The sequence below is a fragment of the Drosophila obscura genome, unplaced genomic scaffold, assembly GCF_018151105.1.
Source record: "Drosophila obscura isolate BZ-5 IFL unplaced genomic scaffold, ASM1815110v1 contig_200, whole genome shotgun sequence".
Lineage (NCBI taxonomy): Eukaryota > Metazoa > Arthropoda > Insecta > Diptera > Drosophilidae > Drosophila > Drosophila obscura.
The window spans coordinates 1,790,953-1,812,453 of NW_024542791.1; the positions used below are offsets into that span (position 1 = coordinate 1,790,953).

The window sequence follows — 21,501 nt, forward strand, 5'->3', positions numbered from 1 at the left end:
ACAGAAATATCATAGAACTGCGTGAGATATTTGATAGTTGCGTGCAGTTTGGGGAGCTTTTATTTTTCTTTTTTGGTATGTGAATCTGAATCATGGACTGTAAATAATATCCAATATATATATATAAAAATTTTGTTTTCTTAAGACTCTCCACTTTGTGCATTTTTAAAGTTCTTCCTAATTATATAACTCTTCTTTAAAGATCCAAATAAATTAACTCACTTCCACAGCGCTTTATGCTTAGCCTATTTTGTTTTTAGTTTATTGTGTCAATTGAGTTTTTCTTTGAATACATATAATCATTTTCATTAAATCATAAACTACTCGTATTGTACTTAGCATTGATGCATAATATCAGAGTCCTGCAGCTCCTGCGAGGTTAGTCTTCCGAATAATCTGCAAGAGAAAGAGATTTTCAATTTAGATAGGTTTGGGCAGGCTTGTTGAGTCAATTATAATTTAAGCCGCTTTGGCTGGCCAGACCCCACTCACACAGTGAGGCAGACACAATAATTACTCAACATTTATATTAACTTTAATTGCACATACAACATAGTATGGGGGGCACCACGAATAGGGGAATGCATCAAATATGTATGGAATATGTAAAGTATTTTATGATTTATGCAAGACCCTCCCCATACTCTCCCCAGGTCCAAGACAAGAAACAAAATCAACAAATCATTTTTCTGGCCAACGCTGACAGCTGCAATTTTTCACTGCTACGGCTACGGCTACACAGCCTACACGGCAGAGTCATGCAACATTTAGCAGTAAAGTCCAGTTGCAGTGCCGGGCCAACTTTAAAGACCTCTACCCTACCTATGCGGAAACCAACCCCAAAACTGCAGAATCCCCCCAAAGTCCATGCCCAAGACACAAACTGAACCCAAAACCAAATCAATTAAATTCAATTAAATTCGAAAAACCACAAGCCAAGTGCATATCGTCTTTGGTCCCCCCCATGGGTTTGGCGCTTAACCTTATCCGTCCAGTGCAAGTGCACAAGTGCACAACGGATCCATTGTTATGCCTATGGCTTGGGGGCTCAGGCTCGAACTGCTCTCGGGGCTGGGGCTGGGGCTCTGGTCCCATCTCAGAGCTTATCTGTCAATCGTATCCTAATTGAAATGCATACACAACGCACACACACACACAGACACAGACACACACAATGCATCCGACTTGGACTCCCATTGCAGGACCTCCGCCTTGGAGTCAGACACCCACCCACTACGACTGGAGTTTCGTTTCACAAATTGACTTTTACGCATCAACAATTGAAATTTTCCCCAGATTTGAATGAGTTGCAATATGAGCTCCATCTTCTTTGAGTGTATCATGCCCCCTGGAGGCAAAATCAACAAGTTAACTGCATTGCTGGCACTTTGGTTTGGGCCTGTCATTCAAATTGATTTGGATTTTGACCAGCCATGGCCGCAGGCCTGAGCATTCTGTGTTTGGTTTCTCACTGTCACAAGTCTTGACTTGTGAGAAGACAGTGGAGGAGTGTGGAGTATTTGCATTTGATTGGGTCACTCAAAATGGGAATGAAAAGAGAAGTTACTGAGCTCCAAGCTATGCTGGGCTAATACAGAGAAAATTGAGAAAAATAAATCTTAAATTGAGGAACAGTCTGTCTGAATAAAGAAAAAGTAGGTCAAAAGTGAAATACGATTATTTTCGCAAATTTTCGTCAAATCCCATTTGATATGGAACTCTTTATTTCTAATCTAACAAGTCCGCGCACCATTCAAGCCAAGAATTGAAGGTAATTTATTTGTATATTCAAAACCCGTTTTATTAAATAAATTACTCATGAAACTCAGGACTTTCATCTATGAGCCCTTAAATACTTGTCATTCTTTTGACTCATAGTCGAAATACATTTTTGCAATTTTATGCATAATATTTTTATAAGCCTTCAGCTATCTTTCAGGTGTCCCTCCATCTCCTGCTACTCTTTTCCTTTTTCTCTTAATTAATTAAAAAGTTGCGTCACCTTTTTTGGGGTTTTCGGTTTTGGTTTCTGTTCTCTCTTTTGAAGCAAAAAAATGTGCGCAATTTTTATTTCGCACATGTGAAATTAGCGCCGGAGCTGCTGCTGTGTTTTTTGTGCCATGTCTTGTTAAAATATTTGCAAATATTTAAATTGACATTTTTCCGTCATGTTATGACTATGAACAATGTCAATTTTCGGCTGGGTAGCCATAGCCGCGGCTTGGCCCTCAAGGCATCACAGGTTTTTCTGCTGTGTTCTGCTCTGGTGTTTTTTTTTCCCAAAGTTTGCTCTTGTTTTGGCAGTTTAAAATTCCAGCGAGGGAACTCTTTAAGTTGCATTTGCAAAATGCTTCAATATGCACTGCTGCGCTGCTTTGCTGCTCTGTTCTTCAGAGCAACAACTAATCAAAACAAATTCAATTAAACGACACAACCATCGGACGCTAAGTCAGCCAAAGTCGAACCAGAGGGTCCAGGTCCACTGTCCACTGTGGAGTGTGGAGTGTCCATCGCCAGGCACCCTCCTTTGGTCAGCTTATCTGGCAGCACAATCCATTAAAATTGCACATCGTTTACACCAAAAATCAATTCGCCAAAGCATTTAGGCATTACAAATGCCAAGCCAGCCACTGAAGCTAGTCCAGTCCACTCCAGTCGAGTCGAGTTGAGTTGAGTCCACTCCTGGACAGGCCACTCCACTCCACTACAGAGTCGTGGACCCAGTCCCAGTGCCAGTCGCTGTCGCTGTCGCAGTCGCAAGCCCAGGTCCAGAGGTTTTCGGGGTCCCGCTTCAAATTCAACGTTGATGCCCATAAATTTCACATACGGCTCTTTCTCTGCATTTGCCTCTGTCTCTCGTGGGTTTGTTTGTTTTGCTGCCTCTTTGGGTATGGCTATGGCTGTGGCTATGGCTCCTCTGTCCGAATGTCGACTGTCTGTCTGTGGGGCTACCAAGCGATAAACGCAGCCCAGTTGGCATTGCTTTGAAATGTATCCGCCAGATACGAGTAGTACAAAAGCTGCATTTGTGGAGCGGCGGCGGCGGCCCAGAGGCCTCAGGTCCCTCTGTGAGCTATGTTAGCCGGCCGCTGGTCGTGTGTCGCCTTTTAGAGAGGAGTCCATAAAGGTTGTTATTGGTGTGGTGTGGGCTTATGAGAAATTAGTCGGGATCAAAGGGGTTTTGCTAAGGGCACTAAATTAGCTAGAATTTAGAGTATATATTGGTAGGAAAGTGCTCGTGAGCTGTAACTTCTTTGCTTTCTATTACAAGCAATTCTGACCGCAATATTGTATCATTTTCAATAGGAAATAGAGCAGACTGCTAGTCAACCCATTCTAAAATTAAGTCCACTTTATTGAAATCTTGCAGTCAAATATCGCTCACTTCCAGCACAAGATGCCACCATCTCTAGAACCCCATTCGCCTTGTCCTTGTCCTTGTGCCTGGCCCTGTCAGTGTCACCTCACGCCCCGACAAATTATGTCTATCGGAAACACAGAAAGCTAAAAAAGTAAACCCAAATCGAATGCCGTGTATCTGGGGAGGCGATCGTTGGTGGCTTGGTGCTCAGGCGAGTCGAGTGGTTCGGTGGTTCGGTGGTTCGATGCAGTGGTGTCAGTTTGTCGTGCGTTTTATTAGTGGCAACTCAAACAGCAAATTGAGATTAGAATGTCGTCGCTGCCGCCGTGGAGGCCATGAGTTATGGCCTGCATTAAAGCGCATCCAAAAGTGGGGAATTGAAGAAGGCTAAAAAAAAAACGGGTTGGTAACACCCATTAGTAGGTGACAGTTGAAGGAAAGGTGAAGGCAGGATCTAAAGGAACGTAGACCCCCAAGACCCTAAAGACTATTTACATCTTAGGAAAGCCACCTTAAGGCTGGCAGTTCTTTTCTAGACATCTCCCTAAGCCACTCAGATGATTCACAGCAGAATATCCCCTCAATTGGATTACTCTAAACATTCATTTAAAACACTTAGAGCTCCTTGGGGTTCCGATTATCCCAACCCTAAACACTCTTCAGCGCTTATCCTAAGTGTATTCCATTTCTTGCCATTTACATTTGATTGCTTCTCAATCTACTTTCATCTCGGGCAACGGGGCAGCCCACAGATATCACATGTCAAGCATGTAATATCCTTGACATTTATGAGTTGTCATCACTGTGGGACCCCAGTGTACCCTCTCGAGTACGAATATGTTAGGGCAAACAATCACAAATGTCAAATATGATTTGCATAACATACAAATATTATAAAATCAGAGGGGAACAGATTCCCTCCCGGGGCTGTTGCTTCTGTCAGTTGGTATTTCTGTCACTTTTTTCTATCACAAATGATAGCAATCTAAAATCATCTGAACTCGCTTTCGTTCCTCTCTCTCACGCTGTTCCCCCATGACCCGCATAATTCACTTGCTTTGCCTCATTCCTCCTGACAAAAAAAGGGAGTACAACTGCAACTGTCTGACTTTCACTTAGAATCCCGGAATGGTGGCCAAGAGGAAGACAACATTAGGCCTTATTAGATTTGACATGTTGCTCCCGGTGCTGCTGCTGCCGCTGCCGCTGCCGGAAACAAAACAAAAAAGTTTTTCTTTCATTTTGCGTGGCTGGCATAACCCACCCCTGGCTACAAATCAAAAGATAAATTGTTTTCCTTCATGATTTATATATAAAAATGTTTTGTTGACTTCGCACCCAGACCCCAGCCCTACCAAAAGTTCTGCCGCTTCTTATCATCGTTTGGCGTTGAGAGCGAGCAACAAATATTAATATTGTTTGTATTTCATGCGCTTTTTGCTTCTGATTTCGTTTTCAATTTTGGCATTGCAATGGAATGGGCATTCGCATGGCAGTCGCTTGTCAAATTTAATATAAATTATTGTACAAAAATCGGTACGAGTATTATGTAGTATGGAATGAGAGAAAGTTGTACGAGTGTCTTCGGGTCTCAGATTACGCACCCTCTTGTGGCACCTTCCTGTGTTCCGTTGAGCTCAGATTCAACTGAATTTCCAGGGCCTTTTTGGCCAGGATTTCCTTGGCCTTCAGGGTGGGCTTATTGCAGTTCTCCTTGTCGGCGAAATGATCGATATACTCGTCCCGCTTGCAGTAGATGCACACCCCATAGATGTACTCCTCCTCGCAGATGGTGGCATTCGTGGATCGTGCCCAGTCCGCTGTCTCCGCCTTCGGGTAGAGCTGCCCCACATAAATGTGCGATGACAAGGTATTAAAGGCGGTCGGCGCGATGGTGGTAATCGGATTATGCTCCAGATTGAGCACCTGAAGCTGCTTCAACTTGGAAAAGAGACCACTAAAATAAAGGAGAAATAAGTTTAGATATATTTTGGGTGGGCGGGCCCACTTACGCTTGAATTCGATCCAAATTGTTGAATGCCAAATGTATCTCCAGAAGCATGGGCGTGTAGTAGAACAGCTGATCCGGCAGTCGGGCAATATTGTTCCGCTCGAGGCGAAGGGTGAGTAGCCGCTTTTGGGCCTGCAGAAAGTCCTTGTGCAGATAGCTGATGTTGCTGCGAATGCCGATGTAGGCCAAGTGCTCGGACTTCCAGAACAAATCTGTCGGCACATTGTCGCCACAGTTGAAGAGCTCGAAGGACTGCAGCTCTGTCATGTGCCAGAGCTCGTCCGAGGCAAAGGCGGACATCTCGACGCTGCTGTTCTTCACATCGCAATCGATGACCAGCTGCTTGAGCTTCGATTGCTTTGCAAAGATCTGGCTGGCCACTTTGTGTATGTTCTTGACCACGATGTTGAGCTTGGTCAGATTGGCCAGAGGATGCAGGATGGTGGCCGGCAGATCGCTGTAGCCCTTCAGCGACAGATGCTTCAGCTCGAACACATTCTGGAAGAAGTTGGTGGGCAGCGTGGACTTGAAGCCCAGGATGGTGAGCTTCGATAGGCCCGGCAGATTTGTGTAGTGCTGCTGCAGCACCTCCGCCCGATCGGTCTTTTTCGGATCAAAAAAGTTGAACACCTCCAGCTCCGTGTAGTTGGTGATGCCCAGCTGACTGATCAGATTGGGGATACTCTTGGCATCGGGAATGGCACAATTCTGAATGGTCAGCGATCCAATTTTGCCCACATTCAAGGGCGGTATATAGCCAAAGCCCCTGGCATCGAAGATATGGCAGCTGATGCTGTATAGCTTTTCGCTGTCACTGTTCACCTGCAGCGTCTCACATTTGATGTCCTGATCCTGGCATTCGCACAGACTGGAATCGTTGATCAAGGCCTCACAGCCAGCCTTCGTCAGGTAAGTTAGTGTGGCATTTCCCACTTGCCACGAGGGAGAGATCGTGGCCAGGAGCAGCAGCAGCTGCAGCAGCGGCAACATCTTGAGGCGATCTTCGAAACCAAACTGATCGCTGCAAGGGAAAGAGAAGTGATTTTAAAATGGGTTTTCATAATGCCAGGCGCAGCTGCTCCCGCGGCTGTGACTCTTTTTCTAATGGTTTTCCCTGCAGGTAGCACGCATTTCTGCGTAATACACCCATTTTACACCCAAAGGCCGTCTGCTCTGCTTTGGCCATTTTTACACAAGATTTTCCCACCTGAGGCAGGGCTCAGGCACAGGCTCTGTCTGGTCAGGTATGTAAACTCCTTGGAGCCTACCTGCCTGCTGCCCACTGCCTGCCATGTTTCCCCGCTCCATTTAATGGCCCATAATTTACTACGCAACTCGCTCGATTTGTGCATAATATTAAACCATTTTGAATTCGCCTTACACAAAAAAAAGAAACGCAACAAAAAACTGCAAACAAAATGACTTAAATTGCCATTTGCGTAGCCGTTGGTGGAGTGCATTGGTGGAGAGTGGGAACTGGGGACGGGCTGCCTGAGTGCGAGATGATCTGTAAGAGGCACAAAAGTCGGCGCTCTGATAACAGTTGAAAATGCCCGACTTTACATGCGAATTGCGGCTCTGAGCGCAGCTCAAAGATGAAGAAGCGAAACTGAGACGACCCGAGGCTGGGAGCAGGGAAAAACGGGCCAGGAAACAGTGGTTCAAGATGGGTAGAAAATGTGATACTGAAATGAGAACATGGAAATGAAGCTACTTAGGATACGTACATATGTATAATAGTCTAACCTTATTTATTTCTAATTAAAAATATTATTAAATATGTTCAAATATTTAAAAAATATGCAGAAGTAGGATTCGTGGATGACGTGAATGCTATTAATGCTCTCGCTCTCTTTCTGAGAACCCAAGCTAATTTTCCTAGCCATTAAACTTTAAGGAGATTTAAATGTAAAATTTATTTCCACAGAGTTGTACTTCTTAGGGTTAAATCACACACATTACCTACTATCTGCAGAGTTTCTAGATTCAAACAAATGAAAAACAATGAAGCTTAATCTTTCCTTATGCGCGACCCACTGTGCCACATACCGAAGTTCAATGCTATCAACCTCTGTCCACAGCAGCCTCCGCCTCAGACCTATACCCATACCCATACCCAACCACATCGCCACATCTCCAACAACCAACATCCTCAATCGCAAATGTAGTCTTCTTTTGCTGTAGATACCATCTCTCCCCAGTGCTGTGCTCAAAACTGGGACTTGACCGAACCGATGGGTTGGCTGGCTGCTGCCGTGGCTTGATTTCGAACAAATTACAATTCATTCTGGTTTTCAGTTTCATTACAAATGCAAAAATGCAAAATGGCAAGCCGGCCATTATCTCTCGAGACTCTCGAGAGTCGATGGGAGTTGTCTGTCTGTCTTTCTGTCCGTCTGTGTGTCTGTCGGTCGATCTGTCCATCTGTCTGTTGATCGATGATCGCTGTGGCCTGCCGATGATCAAGTTTTGTGCTTATGCTTGTGCTCTCGCTCTCCTGTGTATCGTTTGAGGCGTACATGCGTAAGTGCCTTTGATCCCCCTACCCGCATTTATCCCCTTCCATCCAGGAGCAGTTGCATTCACAGATCGGGGCCAATGCATTTGAATTTGTCTGGCCGCCAGCCAAATCGATCGACAACCAATCAGCCCAAGTCTGGCCGGGTCCAGTCCGTCAGCCATCATGCCCAGGTATGTACAACCATGTACAGGTCTTGGTCTGATCTGACTTTGTGTCTGTGTCTGTCTCTCCGATGTGGTTGCTGATGCTGTTGCTTCTGCTGCTGCTGATGCTGCTGCTGGCAGTGGCAAACATTTCATTTTTCACGATCCGCAGTCTCGTATTCCCAAGAGCTAAATCAATAAATTACGTGACAGGCATGCAGAAAACCTGATGCCTCCAACTTTTCGGATCTCTGACTCCGACAACGACTTCTTAGTCCCGCACTCGGACTGACTGATCGCTGTTTTTGCGTTTTGGTTCGTTTTGATTGAATCAATCAAAATGTTGTGCATTTATATGAAAAATACAAAGAAGCGGGCAGCGAAGAGTGTTCCAAAATGAAGTCTGAATACTCTTGGGTTGCATTTTGGGAAGCTAAAGGAATATGGATGTATGAAATAAAGATTTAAAATTTTTTAGAATATTTCTCGGAGAGCCTCATGGTTTATCCTTCAGCTACAAAAGGTGAGGATTTATCTAGAATTTACCGAGAACCATCTAAAAAATAAATATTCGAGTTATTTTCTGCCTTCTTGTATTATCTAGGAGACATACAATATTATTTTATTATTCTTTTCAGATTTTATTTGATCTATAAAATATCCGTACAAAGTTCTCCTGCTTATACATTGGGTATGATAGGCCCATTTTATTCTTTTAGGATTTATTCATTTGCCTTATTTATGATATTTTCTTTAAGCTACAAATTTCACCATAAAATCTGCCATACTCTCCCATATTTAGAGTATTCGGGAAAAAATAACATGAAGCATACATACTTACAAACATATATGTACATATACATATATGTATGGCTTGCAGATCTTCTGGCGCTGCCATCACATAAATTATTATTATGGCCTGCCCATTGGCCAGAGACCAGAGATACATATTTTCTCTTGCCCTGCCACCGAGGTAAATTCACATTAAATTTGATTGGTTTCCATTTGTTTGGCACAGGAAATGCTCAATAAAGTTCTTAACTCGATTTAATTAACTTTGACAAATTGAACTCTGTGGAAAATGCTATTTTTGCGTAAAATAATCAAATTAAATCGCCCAGGAAAAGTCATTGCAAAGAGTTCTCAGTGCCATAGCTGCTACGGCTGCTACTCCTTCAATTAGTAATAAATAATTTGAGTTGGTTGAAAGTTTTGCGTTTGGGCTAAGCGATGCATAATCCATGAAAGGGCGCCAGCAAAGTTCAGGAAGCCAAACCCAGGCAACTGGAACTCAAACCGAACCGAAGCGAACCTCTGGAGCCAGAAAGTAGAAGCCACATTGGTGCTGCCTTTTGGCATCAACTACTTTTGCTTTTGCTCCATTGTACATCAAAATCTTCATTGATTTTGATTTCTTGTACTGGGGAAAATCGCCTTAGGCTAAAACTTTTACACCCCTTCCCCCGACACACTCACACACACACACAGCAAAGTATTTTCGTTGAACGTTTTCGAGAACGGGGAAATGTATTTACCCCCAGAAAAAGAACAGAGAACGGGGAAAAGTATTTACCGTTTTCAGCCACAGGACAAGCAAATAAATGGTCATAATCCTGCCCAGACAAAAGGTCCCTGTCCTGTGCTGCTACGGTTCCTGCTTCTCATAACTCAGGATGTGTCTGGACTGGGTGTGGCGTACTCTTTCCTGACTTCTGTGTGTGTGTGTGTGGGTGGTGGTGGTGGCGTCTCTTATGCGTTTTACATTTGATTTATTCCACATGCAAATTGTGGCCGTCTACTATACGGAAAAATTAAGTTGTACTCCAAGGTTTTATTCCTTTTATTCCAAGAAACGTTTTTCGTTTCGCTTCGACTAAATAATAATTCGCTTCAAATTGGAATGCGCACGTTCCACAAAGAAATACAAACGAGCCAGAAAAATACTCGTATATATAAAACCAAAGCATGGCCTAAGGCAACCCAGGCCCAACTCTCTCTCTCTGCTGCGCACTCTTTTGTCCTGGGGCCCAACCCATTCTATGCCCCATCCGGCATAAATGCATGAAATTGAATACCAGGCAAAAGCATTTTTGACATGAATGTTGATTGTTGGAAGCAACAGAGAACTCTACTCGGGAGTAATTGAGAACGACTCCATCATCTCTATTTGGCATTTGGTATTGTAGTTCTGCCGTTGTGTTCTGTTCTGTTCTGTTTATTTATGTGTTTGCGCCTATTTATTTATTTTAATTAAAAGGGCACGTGTTGCTGTTTTCTTGTTTTCTTTTTGCCACGGCAACATTGCGCCCTGAGAAATGGTTGGCATAGGCTGCGGGAAGGGTGTTGCGAGGTGTGGTGTGTTCAGGTAGGGGTGGGAACGGGTTGTGGCAAGTGCAATTGGAAACTGTATCAATGACAACCCCAATACGAAGGGCAAAAGTAGAAAGGAATAAATAAAAAGACGTATTGAATCGTACTTTTACAGCATAAAAGAAATAACCTTTAAATTAAAATTTGAATACTCTGAACAGCAACCAAATCTGAGCTTCTGTTTCTTTTTGTCACAGCACAACTTTTCCCAGTACCAATGACTTCATCCATTTACCATTCCACTGGCTTTTCCATTGCCTGTTTACCCACCCCTAATTCCATTCTATTGTTCATTCAATCGAATAGGTTGCAACGTAACTGCCATCAAATGGACATTAAATGAGTGTCAAAACAAACAGAAGACCGTAAACCGAAGACCAGGCCAGGCCAGATCTGGGCGTGGATAATTCCACTGACTTAGCCAGAAAGAAATGGCTAGCAAATAGTAATAAACTAGGAACGGGCAACAATCAGAGCAACTAATTAAATGCCACAACCCCCAGAAACGAGGAAACGAGCCACCAGACAAAGTCAAAGTCAAAAGTTTTCCCCGACACTCGTTTTCATTACGAGTTAATTTGAATGTAAATGAACAGAGAGCTGAAAGGAGAACTCTGCCTGCGAGTGTGGGGGGCAGATAAAATGTTTGGCTAATGTTTCAATTAAGAAGACAGTGAAAAATTTAATTTTCTTTCATTTGGCCCTGTGGAGAGAGAATGAGAATTACTGCGAGAGAAACACTTGCCACCCAAGCTAGTAGTAGTGAACCCCCAGAGACCCCTCGAGATTGGAGTTGGAGTGGATTTTGCGTCTGGTTGTTGTCCCGGGTGATGTTCACAAGGAATTTCAATGTTCCACTCATAATTTCATATAATTTCCATTAATTGTATGAAATTAATGCCCATGGCTGAGGCTGAGACTGAGGCTCAGGCACAGTCCACCGTCCGTCTTCATCTTCATCTCCCATCTTCGTCTTGATACTTGTTGGCCACTCCAGTAGCCATTTTCATGATTTTCTACGCACTTTGGCAATGGCTGCGAGTCAGAGCCAGAAAAAACGAACGAAAGAAACGGCAGCTAAAAAGGAAACTATGTCTATGCTAATTTCCCAGTTTTGATGACTAGTCGGCTACCGAGCTACTGGCAACGGCTACCTTTCATTTCGCATTGGCCCAAAAGCAGCCGAACCAACCGCGTAACCACCTTTTGGCCACGATCGATCCTCTCAACTGATCCGCATTGCTTTGCATAGATCACTCAAGGGCATTTGGCCATATTTTGTTCTGCTCGTGCTCGAACTGACTCTCTGACATTGACTCTGACTCTCTGTATCCATCATCCCAGCCGTCTCCTTCGCCATCGCCTTCGTCGCTGTCTAGGCCATGGCAAATTTCCAGTTGAAACTCTGGAGTGCAACATGGCCCGGTCACGCCCCATTTCGACTTGGCAATTGTCATGGGCATGCTGGCGAAATCAGACTGATGTGAACAATATTTTTTAGCTGAGAAACAATTTTGTTATAGCACTCGTAATAAATGACTTGTGAAAGGAATGAACCAAGGCAGGAAATATTGGGGGGAGAAAAACAGGAAATGATTGGAAATCTCTGAATACGAATGACCGACTGGTTTTGGTGACCCAGAACTGAGAATAAGGCATAGTTTGTGGTCCATTTTAATTCCAAAATTTCGATGGACTGTTCCTACTTTATATCCGGAAAAATCACTTGGTAAATTTATTCCCATTTTCCATTGTATAATTTCTTTCCTTTCCTCGCTGCATCCCTGTGTGCATTCTCTCTCACAGTGGCAAGTGGCATTGCCCATTTACCAGGCCAGGAATGTGTTGCAACAGCCTCTTTTCAGACATTCATTTTCCGCACACACAGCACAAATTGCAATCAAAGTCTGTCGCCCCTTCGGGAGCTCTCTCCCTTGTCGGAGAAATGTGTACCGTACCCATCCCCGGGGGGGGCTCATGCACCGACTTTTTAGCACTTCAAATTGGCAAACAAACAAACTCACGTTCAAATGAAATGTGAGCATAAACAGACAATTTTTCACACAACGTTTTGGGTCCCAATCTCATCGCCAGACTCAGACCCCAGACCCGACCCGACCCCAGACCCGACCCGACCCCACCCCACACCATTCTTAATGGCAAACAAACTTGAAAAGCAAACCGAGAGCAGAAGCGGAAATATTGCGCATACGTCGCGTTGCACGTGTGGAAGAGCAAGGAGAAAGAAGCAGAAGAAGAAGAGCAATGGGAATCAGAGCAGAAGAGCGATAGAGTGGAGAAGGAATCACTTGACACGCAAATATGCATAAACAAGGCATGAATATTCATGCACACAGCAGAAGCAGACACTTGCCACTCTATCTGGCTCTAGCTCTAGCTCTGTCTCTCTTTCGTTGAACATCTTGAAAAGGACTCGTCCTCGTCCTGGTCCTGGTCGCTCATATCTCGTTTAGAGATGAAATGCAATACGCATTCAAAAATTTGCCCGCAAAAAATGTTTACCCAAGCTCCCGCCAAGAGGTGAGTGAACCAAAAGAGAGAGAAATGAGTGATACTACAGTGGAGATTGGCTAAAAAGCAACTCGAAAAGGTTAAAACATATCAGTGCTTAAAGTTGAGGAGTTGAAAAAGAGAAGAAAAGGATGTTAAATATAAGGATTCAACGTTCTTAGGATCCCTTTCTGAATGCATTTATATTTGAATACAATTGACATTTGAGTTCCCTTTGCGATTGTTTACTGTACAACACCACATACTCGTAATATGCAATTTTCACAGCATTTGAATGAATGCCTGTTTGTGTTTGTTTTTATTAGCTTTTCTTTACAAGCAAAATGCAAGCAGGTCATTCACTTTCGTCTGTACTTTGCTCCTGTGCTCAACCCTCGAGGAAGATTTTACAAAATTTTAACAATCATAAATCCTTGTCAATCACACGCGGCTGTCATCATCATCAGCAGAGCAGTAAGCAATGCCATCGGCATCATCAGCCCTCTAGATAGGCCTCGAAAGCTGCATAGTTCCAACATCTCCTTTGACTTTTGTCACTTGCCTAAGCGGAACTGATTACGCGACCGTCTGCGACGTCATCGACTTTGCTGCGTGACAAAAATGTTTCTTCTTTTTTTGACAATTTCGAAGTCATTTATATGGATGCTTCCTTCGACTTTGACAGCTGCGCTGTGGATCGATTGTGGGCAGATTGAGCAGCAGGAGTAAAAGGAGGCGGAAAGAGCTATGTAACACTTGAACTGTTAATTCCTTTGGTGGAAAATCTATTGACAACAATCAATCATTTCGTTATGGAATATATTGGAAGTTATTGTGGTGTTTGACTTGGTAAATGTCAAATGGAAGACTTCCAATTGTTGGGATGCGAAATAAAGAGAACATGACTTGGAGGATGAGATTAAAGGCGGACTTTAGGAATGCTTTAGGAGGGGAGCTATCTATAAGTTATGATAAAAGATATGAGAATGTTCATGTTCTTTTTTTATACTTCATTCTAATTGTTTTCCGCTTTTGGCCACAGCAAAAAAACAAACCCAAGCCAGACAAAACCATAACGTCTGGCCCAAAAAAAAATCCTGAACTGAATGTATCTTTGAAAAGTATATCCAAAAACTCTCAGCCAAAATTTGCATATAAAATGAACAAGCCCTAAAAAAATGCCCTTAAAAATGAGTCCAGCAAATCAGCAACTAAAACTAATCCCCCAAATCTGCGACGATTGCCAGAGCAAATCAAAGTCCTGAAACCATAAAAAAAAGAGCAAAGAGCCAGGGCCTGGGGCAACAATTTAAGATTTACGCCACTTAGAAGACATTTAAGCGTGCAACAAATGCAGGAACAACACAAGCAAAAAGCCAAGTCCACATGCAAAAGGCCAAAGTCAAAAGCCGCCAGAACTTGTTGGTTGACTTGTGCGTGCAGCTTCCTTTGGTAAGAAGCTCGTTCCCATAGCCGACACTGGGACTGACTGTGTCGCTGCCTCTGCCTCTGGACTCTGCACTGGACTGGACTGGACTGTGTGCCTCTGTCTGTGTGTGCCTGCCAAAAATCAAAAGGGAATCTTCCTCAACGGCCGACAGTTTACAAGGTTTTCTCGTGTTTGGACAACATTAATTTGTTGTTGCTGTGGCAGCATGTTGCTGGGAAACATTTTGGGGCATTTGGTATATTGCCAGCAACATGTTGCCTGCCGCAAAAACCACAAAAGATATCTGAGAACAGTAGCAGCAACAGCAAACAATAACAAAAATTGTTTAATTTGAGCGTATTTTGGTTCATATGTATTTTTTTTTTCACCAAGACGAAAGGCAGAGACCGAAAAACCACAACATTTTATGAGCTCCTCGTCGCTCTTAACAATGTCTCATTGTCAGGTCTAAATCATTTTTAACGATCAATAAATGAACACAGGAGAACCGGGATATTCAGGGATCAGAGCGTGATGGAATCACGAGATCTGAAAAGATCTTCAGATCTTTTTCATCTGAAAAGAGTAATCGTACTTTAGAGTTTGAAAAACTATCCTTAGTTTTCAATGGCTATTTTTGGTGGTATTCTCTGCCTACTTCCAGCTCTCTATAGCAATATACTCTCAGCAAAATCTAGAAGCACGCTCCCATCCCTAACGATTATCTTCGGCCTCAAGAGAATCCATATATCTTCTTCTTTGGAACTCATCGTCCAGTGCGCTTTGTGTGGGCTCTCCACCGACTCAGCTTAAAACTCAGAAGTCGCGAAAGGTGTAAAGCTAATTGAAAGCCCCTCTCTGTGGCGGCCAACATCAAAGCGACAACTTTGTTGCGGAAGCAGAAATCGCTCTAACCAGAACTACTACCAGTCAAAGAGTTCTCTTAGGCTACAGCACATACAATACAGACATGTCTCGCATTATTTTATTGACAACTGTCGGGAGAGTGGGTGGGAATGGGAATGGTGTTGGATGGTGACGGTGATGGTGGGACGGGACCCGATGATAAGCTCTGGATTGCACACATGTTTCGATATTTAGCCAAAGGCAAACACTGACGACTAGACAAATCTATCTACAACATTGTAAACACTTCTATCAATTTGTGTGCTTTATCAGTCTATAACTTTTGTCCCTATTTACCAAATGCTTCAAATTGACAGCTGTACGTCCCGACTGGACGCGGCGGCGCTCGGGTCTCGGCATCGACAAATTCCTATGATTAAATTGCAATATCCACAGAACAGATGTTCCGGTGGTAAGGGAAATCCATTTCTAATTGTAAGCGGATATTTATTTCCCATCATTTCCGCTCGTTTTAATTTTACAAAACCCAAAAACACAGAAAAAAATCAAAAAAATCTTATTTGCTAATAAAAATTCAAAAGATAAACACACAAATCAAAATCATAAGCCCAAAATGAAACTGAAACTCGAGGCAAAAAAAATCATTATAAATGGGGGCAAAAATCCGAGAAAAAAATGCGTAAAAAATTCTTGAGATTTTTAGGGTAATTTGTTCGGGTGGTTGGACGCTGTTTTTGGGGGAAGTCCTGCTCTCCATACGCACCCCGCACCCACGGTGGCTTATTAAAGCAACACGTGCGGGGAAATACCGCGAAATCTTATTAGAACAAAATTTCAACGACTTAGTTGACTTTGAGATTCGAGGGATAACATTACCCCAAGAGCCCTAGCAATGGGAGATTTGCATTTGTACAGCCGATTGCACTTACAAATCGTAAAAAACGAGAAGGAACATTTACAACGAACATCCATTTGGCCCACTGTGCACAGTGGGTAGCAGTCAAAGGGGCAGGGGGGGCTATGGGTTGGCTAATGCACAAAGGGAAATTATAATAAGCGCAGCTTTTCCTAGTATGGAAGGGAAGGCAGAAAGAAAGGCAAGCCAAATAAAAAGGCGAACAAGAAATTCATAAATAAAAGACGCCGCAAAGTAGGCAATGCAAATCGTTGTGCTGCCGTTTCGTTCCATTCCGTTCTTTACTTTACTTTCCTTTCCTATGTACATTTTTCCATATTTCGCTGGCTTTTATCGCACTAATAAAAAGGATTTTCCCCGAACGATGGTGAATCGGAGTCCAAGTCCCCGTCTGGTCTCGCATTTCTTTGTATCATTTTACTGCAGGCGGCGGGTGGTCGTCGTCGTCGTCGTCGTCGTCGTGGGCCCCCCCGAGATCTAAGGGCTGTTTCGACATTTTCCTCAGCCCTATTTATTTACTAGCCTTGTCATATTGCAACAACTGAAAAAAAGACATTTTTTCCCATTTATTGCTGCTGTTGTTGTCTGGCTTATTTTGTTTGTTTTTCCTCTTTTTCTGTAGCTTTTCCCTGGTCGTTGGTTGGGGGGTCGTTGTGCATTGTGTTGTACCTTATAAATGGATTAAGGCAATTAGAATGCCGCTCCTTAGAGATGGGGTTGGCTGAAATAGGCAATCCATGTTCTTGGCGGGGTCTTCTAATGCATTAGAGGGGCTATAGATTTGATTTGGTTGGCAGTTAAAGTAAGAGATTTGGTTACAGCTGGAATGATGATTGGCTGTAATGGTCTGTCGTTGATGGATCGGTAGGATTAACAGGGAAAAGGGTTAGGCAAATAAGACAGATTTTAGCTAAATTCAGGGAAAAATACTTAAATTTCAAAGACTTTCAGGCACTCATAATATAATATTTCTTGTAAATTTTATACTTTTATTTAAACTTCCATAATTGTGCCTGAAATCTCTTCACATTCACTGAAAACTTCTCAGATAACCAATCATTTAACCTCATTACATGCCAACCCCACCATTTGTTGATCGATTTCTTTTGCTAGTCATTCCCTACCGAAATCTGTACCGAAAAACCAATTAAATGCGAAACAATCATCATTAGGCAATGCCACAAAATGATAATTCAAATGTTTTCAGGTGAGTAGCCAAAGCGAATCGAAACAAGAAAACACCAAAAACTATTTGTGTATCTACACCGTGAAATTGTACAAATAATATGCCAAGAAAGTAGGCGCCGAGCCTTCGCAAACGAGAGACTGGAAAAAGTTCAAACCGTTAACCACACACACACACACACACACACACACACACAAGCCAGCAGATAATTAATGATCTGATATATCAATCGGCTAACAGATCAAAGAGGTTGCAGAGCTGGTGGTGGGGTTGGCGGTAGTTCCATTCCAAATATTTTACAACTCACAATTTTAACAGAGAAAATATTTGAAATTCGAACCGTTAACATTCTTTGAAGCGCACAGCACAAAATGCCAAACCAAACCAAACCAAAAACTAAAATTGGACCCCATTGAATGGGGGGAGGGATATGGGTTGGGTTGGGTTGGATTTTGGCTGTGAACAACCCATCAAAGACATTTAAGCATTTTGCGGTTTTTCTGTGCATGAGATGCCTTTTGTCCTGTGGCAGGACATGTGCAGCAAAGTGTCGCATATGTGGCTCGACTTTTTTATATGATATTCTCTCTCTCTCACTCTTTCTCTCCATCTTTCTGGGATTTATACCTCATCCTGCATATACTTCGTGCCGTTTTGGGTCGCTTATTGCTTGGCATTTATGAAATTCTGTATGGAATGCCGGGGCGGACCAACTTGAAAGCCAAAAGATGAGTAGAGAAACTCACAGCAAGAACGAGACGCAGTTGAGTCGAGGTTAACAAACTGCTGGAGCTCCATAAGTGTGTGTGTGTGTGTGTTGTATGTGCGTTTATATATTTCTACTAGACTTTTTCTAGTTTTAATTTATATGTAAATTAGCCAACTCTGACTGGGGGAACACTGCTGTCTCAGAGACTATAAGAAGTGTCTGCATGTGCCGAGTGAAACTATTAGCACAAAGCTGTAAATGATGACAAGCTGAGTGCAATTTGATGACAGTTGCAAGTCGGAGAAGCAGATGAACTTAAAGGGAAAGGCATCAGCAGTGGATGGTTAGAAAACAGCCTCATTTCGATCATCATCCTAATCTCTCTATAGTCAATATATCATCGAGATATTCACACAAGCCATAGCAAATCAAGCATAAAATTGAACAATTTATGGACAAGTTCAACGTTTGGTCAACTCCGACAGCAGCAACAATAAATTAAACAAATTTTAATCAAACATAAGTAGCACAAAAACTCTGATGATCGACTGATATTTTTCTGTAATTTTCTCACAGCTCCATTTTGATCCACAAATGACTGGAGGCGAAATCCGAAAGAAGCAGCCATCTCTCGGTTTATTTAAACATTAATTAAATGTTCAACATGGGAGAGTATGAACAGAGAAGAGCAGAAGCCACCATCGGAATCGACTCATGGCCCCAGTCCCCAATATTCGTAGGAGGCGTGAAAGTCTGAAATATAATTTATGAAAGCTGCCAACATTGAACGGCAGTTGGTAATCGACGTCGTCATCGTCATCATAATCGCAATCGCGCAATTGTAATCATCCATTGACAATCGTCATAATTTATGGCTCCTTCTGGTGTCTGGTCGGACAGGGTCTGAGGTCTGGTTACTCCAAATAGCCAACAACATAACAACAAAATTGATAAAAACCACAGACCAAAATAAATGACAATCAATAGTACAGAACGGGAGCATATTGGTGAGGGAATAGTTGGGAGTCGTTATTGAAAATACACTACCAAAATGGGGATTCATTTGAAGTAAATAAAATACGAGTTGCTCATTGATGTATTGGGATTGGAGGATTGAATTTATCATATGCTAGAAAAGTAAAGGATTTTACTTGGGACTTAAATGTGCTCAGATTTCAGATCAAAGTAAGGGTGAACATCAAGGCTGTATAATAAACACCAAAGGCGTTCATGGCAGGAATTCAATGACGAAATTCATAGCTAGTTGACCTTCATTCCCACTTTGTATATGCTTAGTCGCATATCTGAAACACCCATTTCTACAGAGTATAGAACAAAAAAAAAAAACAATTGAAAACGAAGCCAGTGGCAATTGGGGTAACCAAACTTGGGAGCTGACAGCAATCGAAAGCTATGCAATAATAATAACAGCAACAGCAACAGCAACAGCAACGGCAAGAGGAGAGCCAACACAAAACAGCTGCCAACATTCACACGTCATTTAATTTCGATTAGTCCCAGAGAGAAGGCGGTAGAAGGGAGCTGGAGACAAACAAATAATGCGACAAATGCCAAGTTGAATGCGAAGGCAAATGTTTTGTGGTCAATACATTGGCTCTGGTAATTGTCGCCTTCGACAGAAGCTGACCAAGAAAAATGTACAAAATGCCTAATTGGCACTTGGATGGATGTGCCAGGCCAGAGAATTCCAAGAGGCCAGAAGGTGAGGCAAGAGAAGGCACGGTCCACCTTAATTATGAAATTCTCCCCTCGAATTCTCGTTTTCTTAGATCACTTTTTGTTGTTGTTGTGGTTGTGGTCTTCTGACAGTTGCAGCTGAATATCATCGATTCGTGCAGTCAGTCACATTTCGACTGCATTCGATTCACATTTTTGATTGATGATTCAATTTTGTGTTCGGAAAGAGTTCAAAAGCTGAGAAATCTCTTAATGAAGTCCGGCCTGTATCCGTTTCTGGTTTTCTTTCTGGCATTGACTGACTGATTGAGGCATGAGAAATGCCCTCGGGTTGGTCTATTAGTGACAAGGTTTGGCTGATGTGAATGGGTGTGAGATTTGGAATTTGGAATGGTTTGTTGATTTGGGAGATTCGGAGAGGTTAATCCGAGAGAAATATGTGTGAAGAATAGCTAAAGACACGGCAGGTTAACTCTATATTTATACAGGGAAATTGTATCCAATTAAATTAGAGCCTATACTCGCATATTATCTACAGTGAGTCGATTCGTTTTCTGCAATGGATTTACCACTGCATATTTCAGTCTTAGACAGTAGTTATATTTAAGCCAATATCTTAGCCACATATTAATTTATAAAAATGCTCAAAAATTCAACATTTTCCATTAAAACTTATTCAATTAACTAACTCTTAATACACATCTCTTCAAAGCACATCAAAAAAATGTACACGAAAACCACTGGTACATTCGAGGAGTAAACTCTCGCCCAATAGGCCTTGGATAGGAAGTTCCAAAAAAAAGGGGAAAATGTTTTCCCAAAGCGTTTAACACCCGCTGGAGCCACTTTTGCACCCAAACTCCAGAGTCTGTCCTCCAGCTGGAAGTGTGAATAAAATAAGTTGGACAGCTACACAGCAGCAACAATTTTTCGCTTTGAAAATGATTATTAGGTCAGTTGCTGCTGACAGGCTACGAGAAGGAGAAGCAGCAGCGACAGGCACAGGGGCAGGGGCAGGGAGTAGTAGCAGCAACAGCAAAATGTTGCAGGAGATGGGGCATGCGGCAGCTGGACAAACGCACCCGAAGGCATCGGCAGGACAAGGACCTTTCGCTTCGCATGCCTTTGTGCTCAGGCCTCGGGAAAGGAAAGGAGTGTGGTACAGGGTTAACTGAGGCTCGCACCTCATACGAAAATAGCAGAGATTCCTTTTGAAGTTTACGCACAAATATGCCCCTTGGAACGGAACGGAACCCCTCCAGCGGAGGTCCATGGCACCAGGATATAACCCCAACAGGATAATAATTAACGCAATAATCATCGATGAATGAAGACGAAACAGGGAGAGAGAGAGAGCGGGGCAGAACGGGCCAGAAAGAGATGGTCAATGCTTAAAATGATTAACGCGCTTAACCCATTGGTGCTCAGGCATTTGCAAGGGCCTCAGCGCCGCCCTGCACACCTTCACCCGCTCTCCTGTAGCATGCTGCGTGTGTTCATTTTGTAATTTGCGTAGGTGATGCCATGGAATTTGATTTTCACACGTGTTGCTCTTGCTACTGGCACTGCCACTTCCACACCTGCTCCAGCGTACTCCCTCTACCTCTCTCTCTCACCTCACCCTACCCCACCAACTGTCCTTGTTGCTCATGTTAATGTTAATAATAATGGAAATGCTGCTGTGTGTGCAATTATCTTCCATTTCATTGATTCCACACACGCGCCGCATAAAAATAGAAAGCGCCGATGGAGAGTTAGACACAGAAAAACAGAACCAGC

The 21,501-nt window shown here is 42.9% G+C and overlaps 1 protein-coding gene across 2 annotated transcripts in view; it reads right to left on the reverse strand.

The window, feature by feature from the left end:
• Positions 1-233: 233 nt before the first annotated feature.
• Positions 234-21,501, reverse strand: part of LOC111069084 (carboxypeptidase N subunit 2) — a 52,390-nt gene continuing 31,122 nt past the window's right edge. For both annotated transcript variants that reach the window (XM_022358975.2, XM_041593746.1), the window contains exons 2-4: positions 5,374-6,393; positions 4,966-5,318; positions 234-396 (exon numbers count right to left, since the gene is read on the reverse strand). In XM_022358975.2, coding sequence (XP_022214667.2) covers positions 380-396; positions 4,966-5,318; positions 5,374-6,362 — 1,359 coding nt within the window. In that variant the 5' untranslated portion in view covers positions 6,363-6,393 and the 3' untranslated portion in view covers positions 234-379. The remainder of the gene's footprint in view (positions 397-4,965; positions 5,319-5,373; positions 6,394-21,501) is intronic.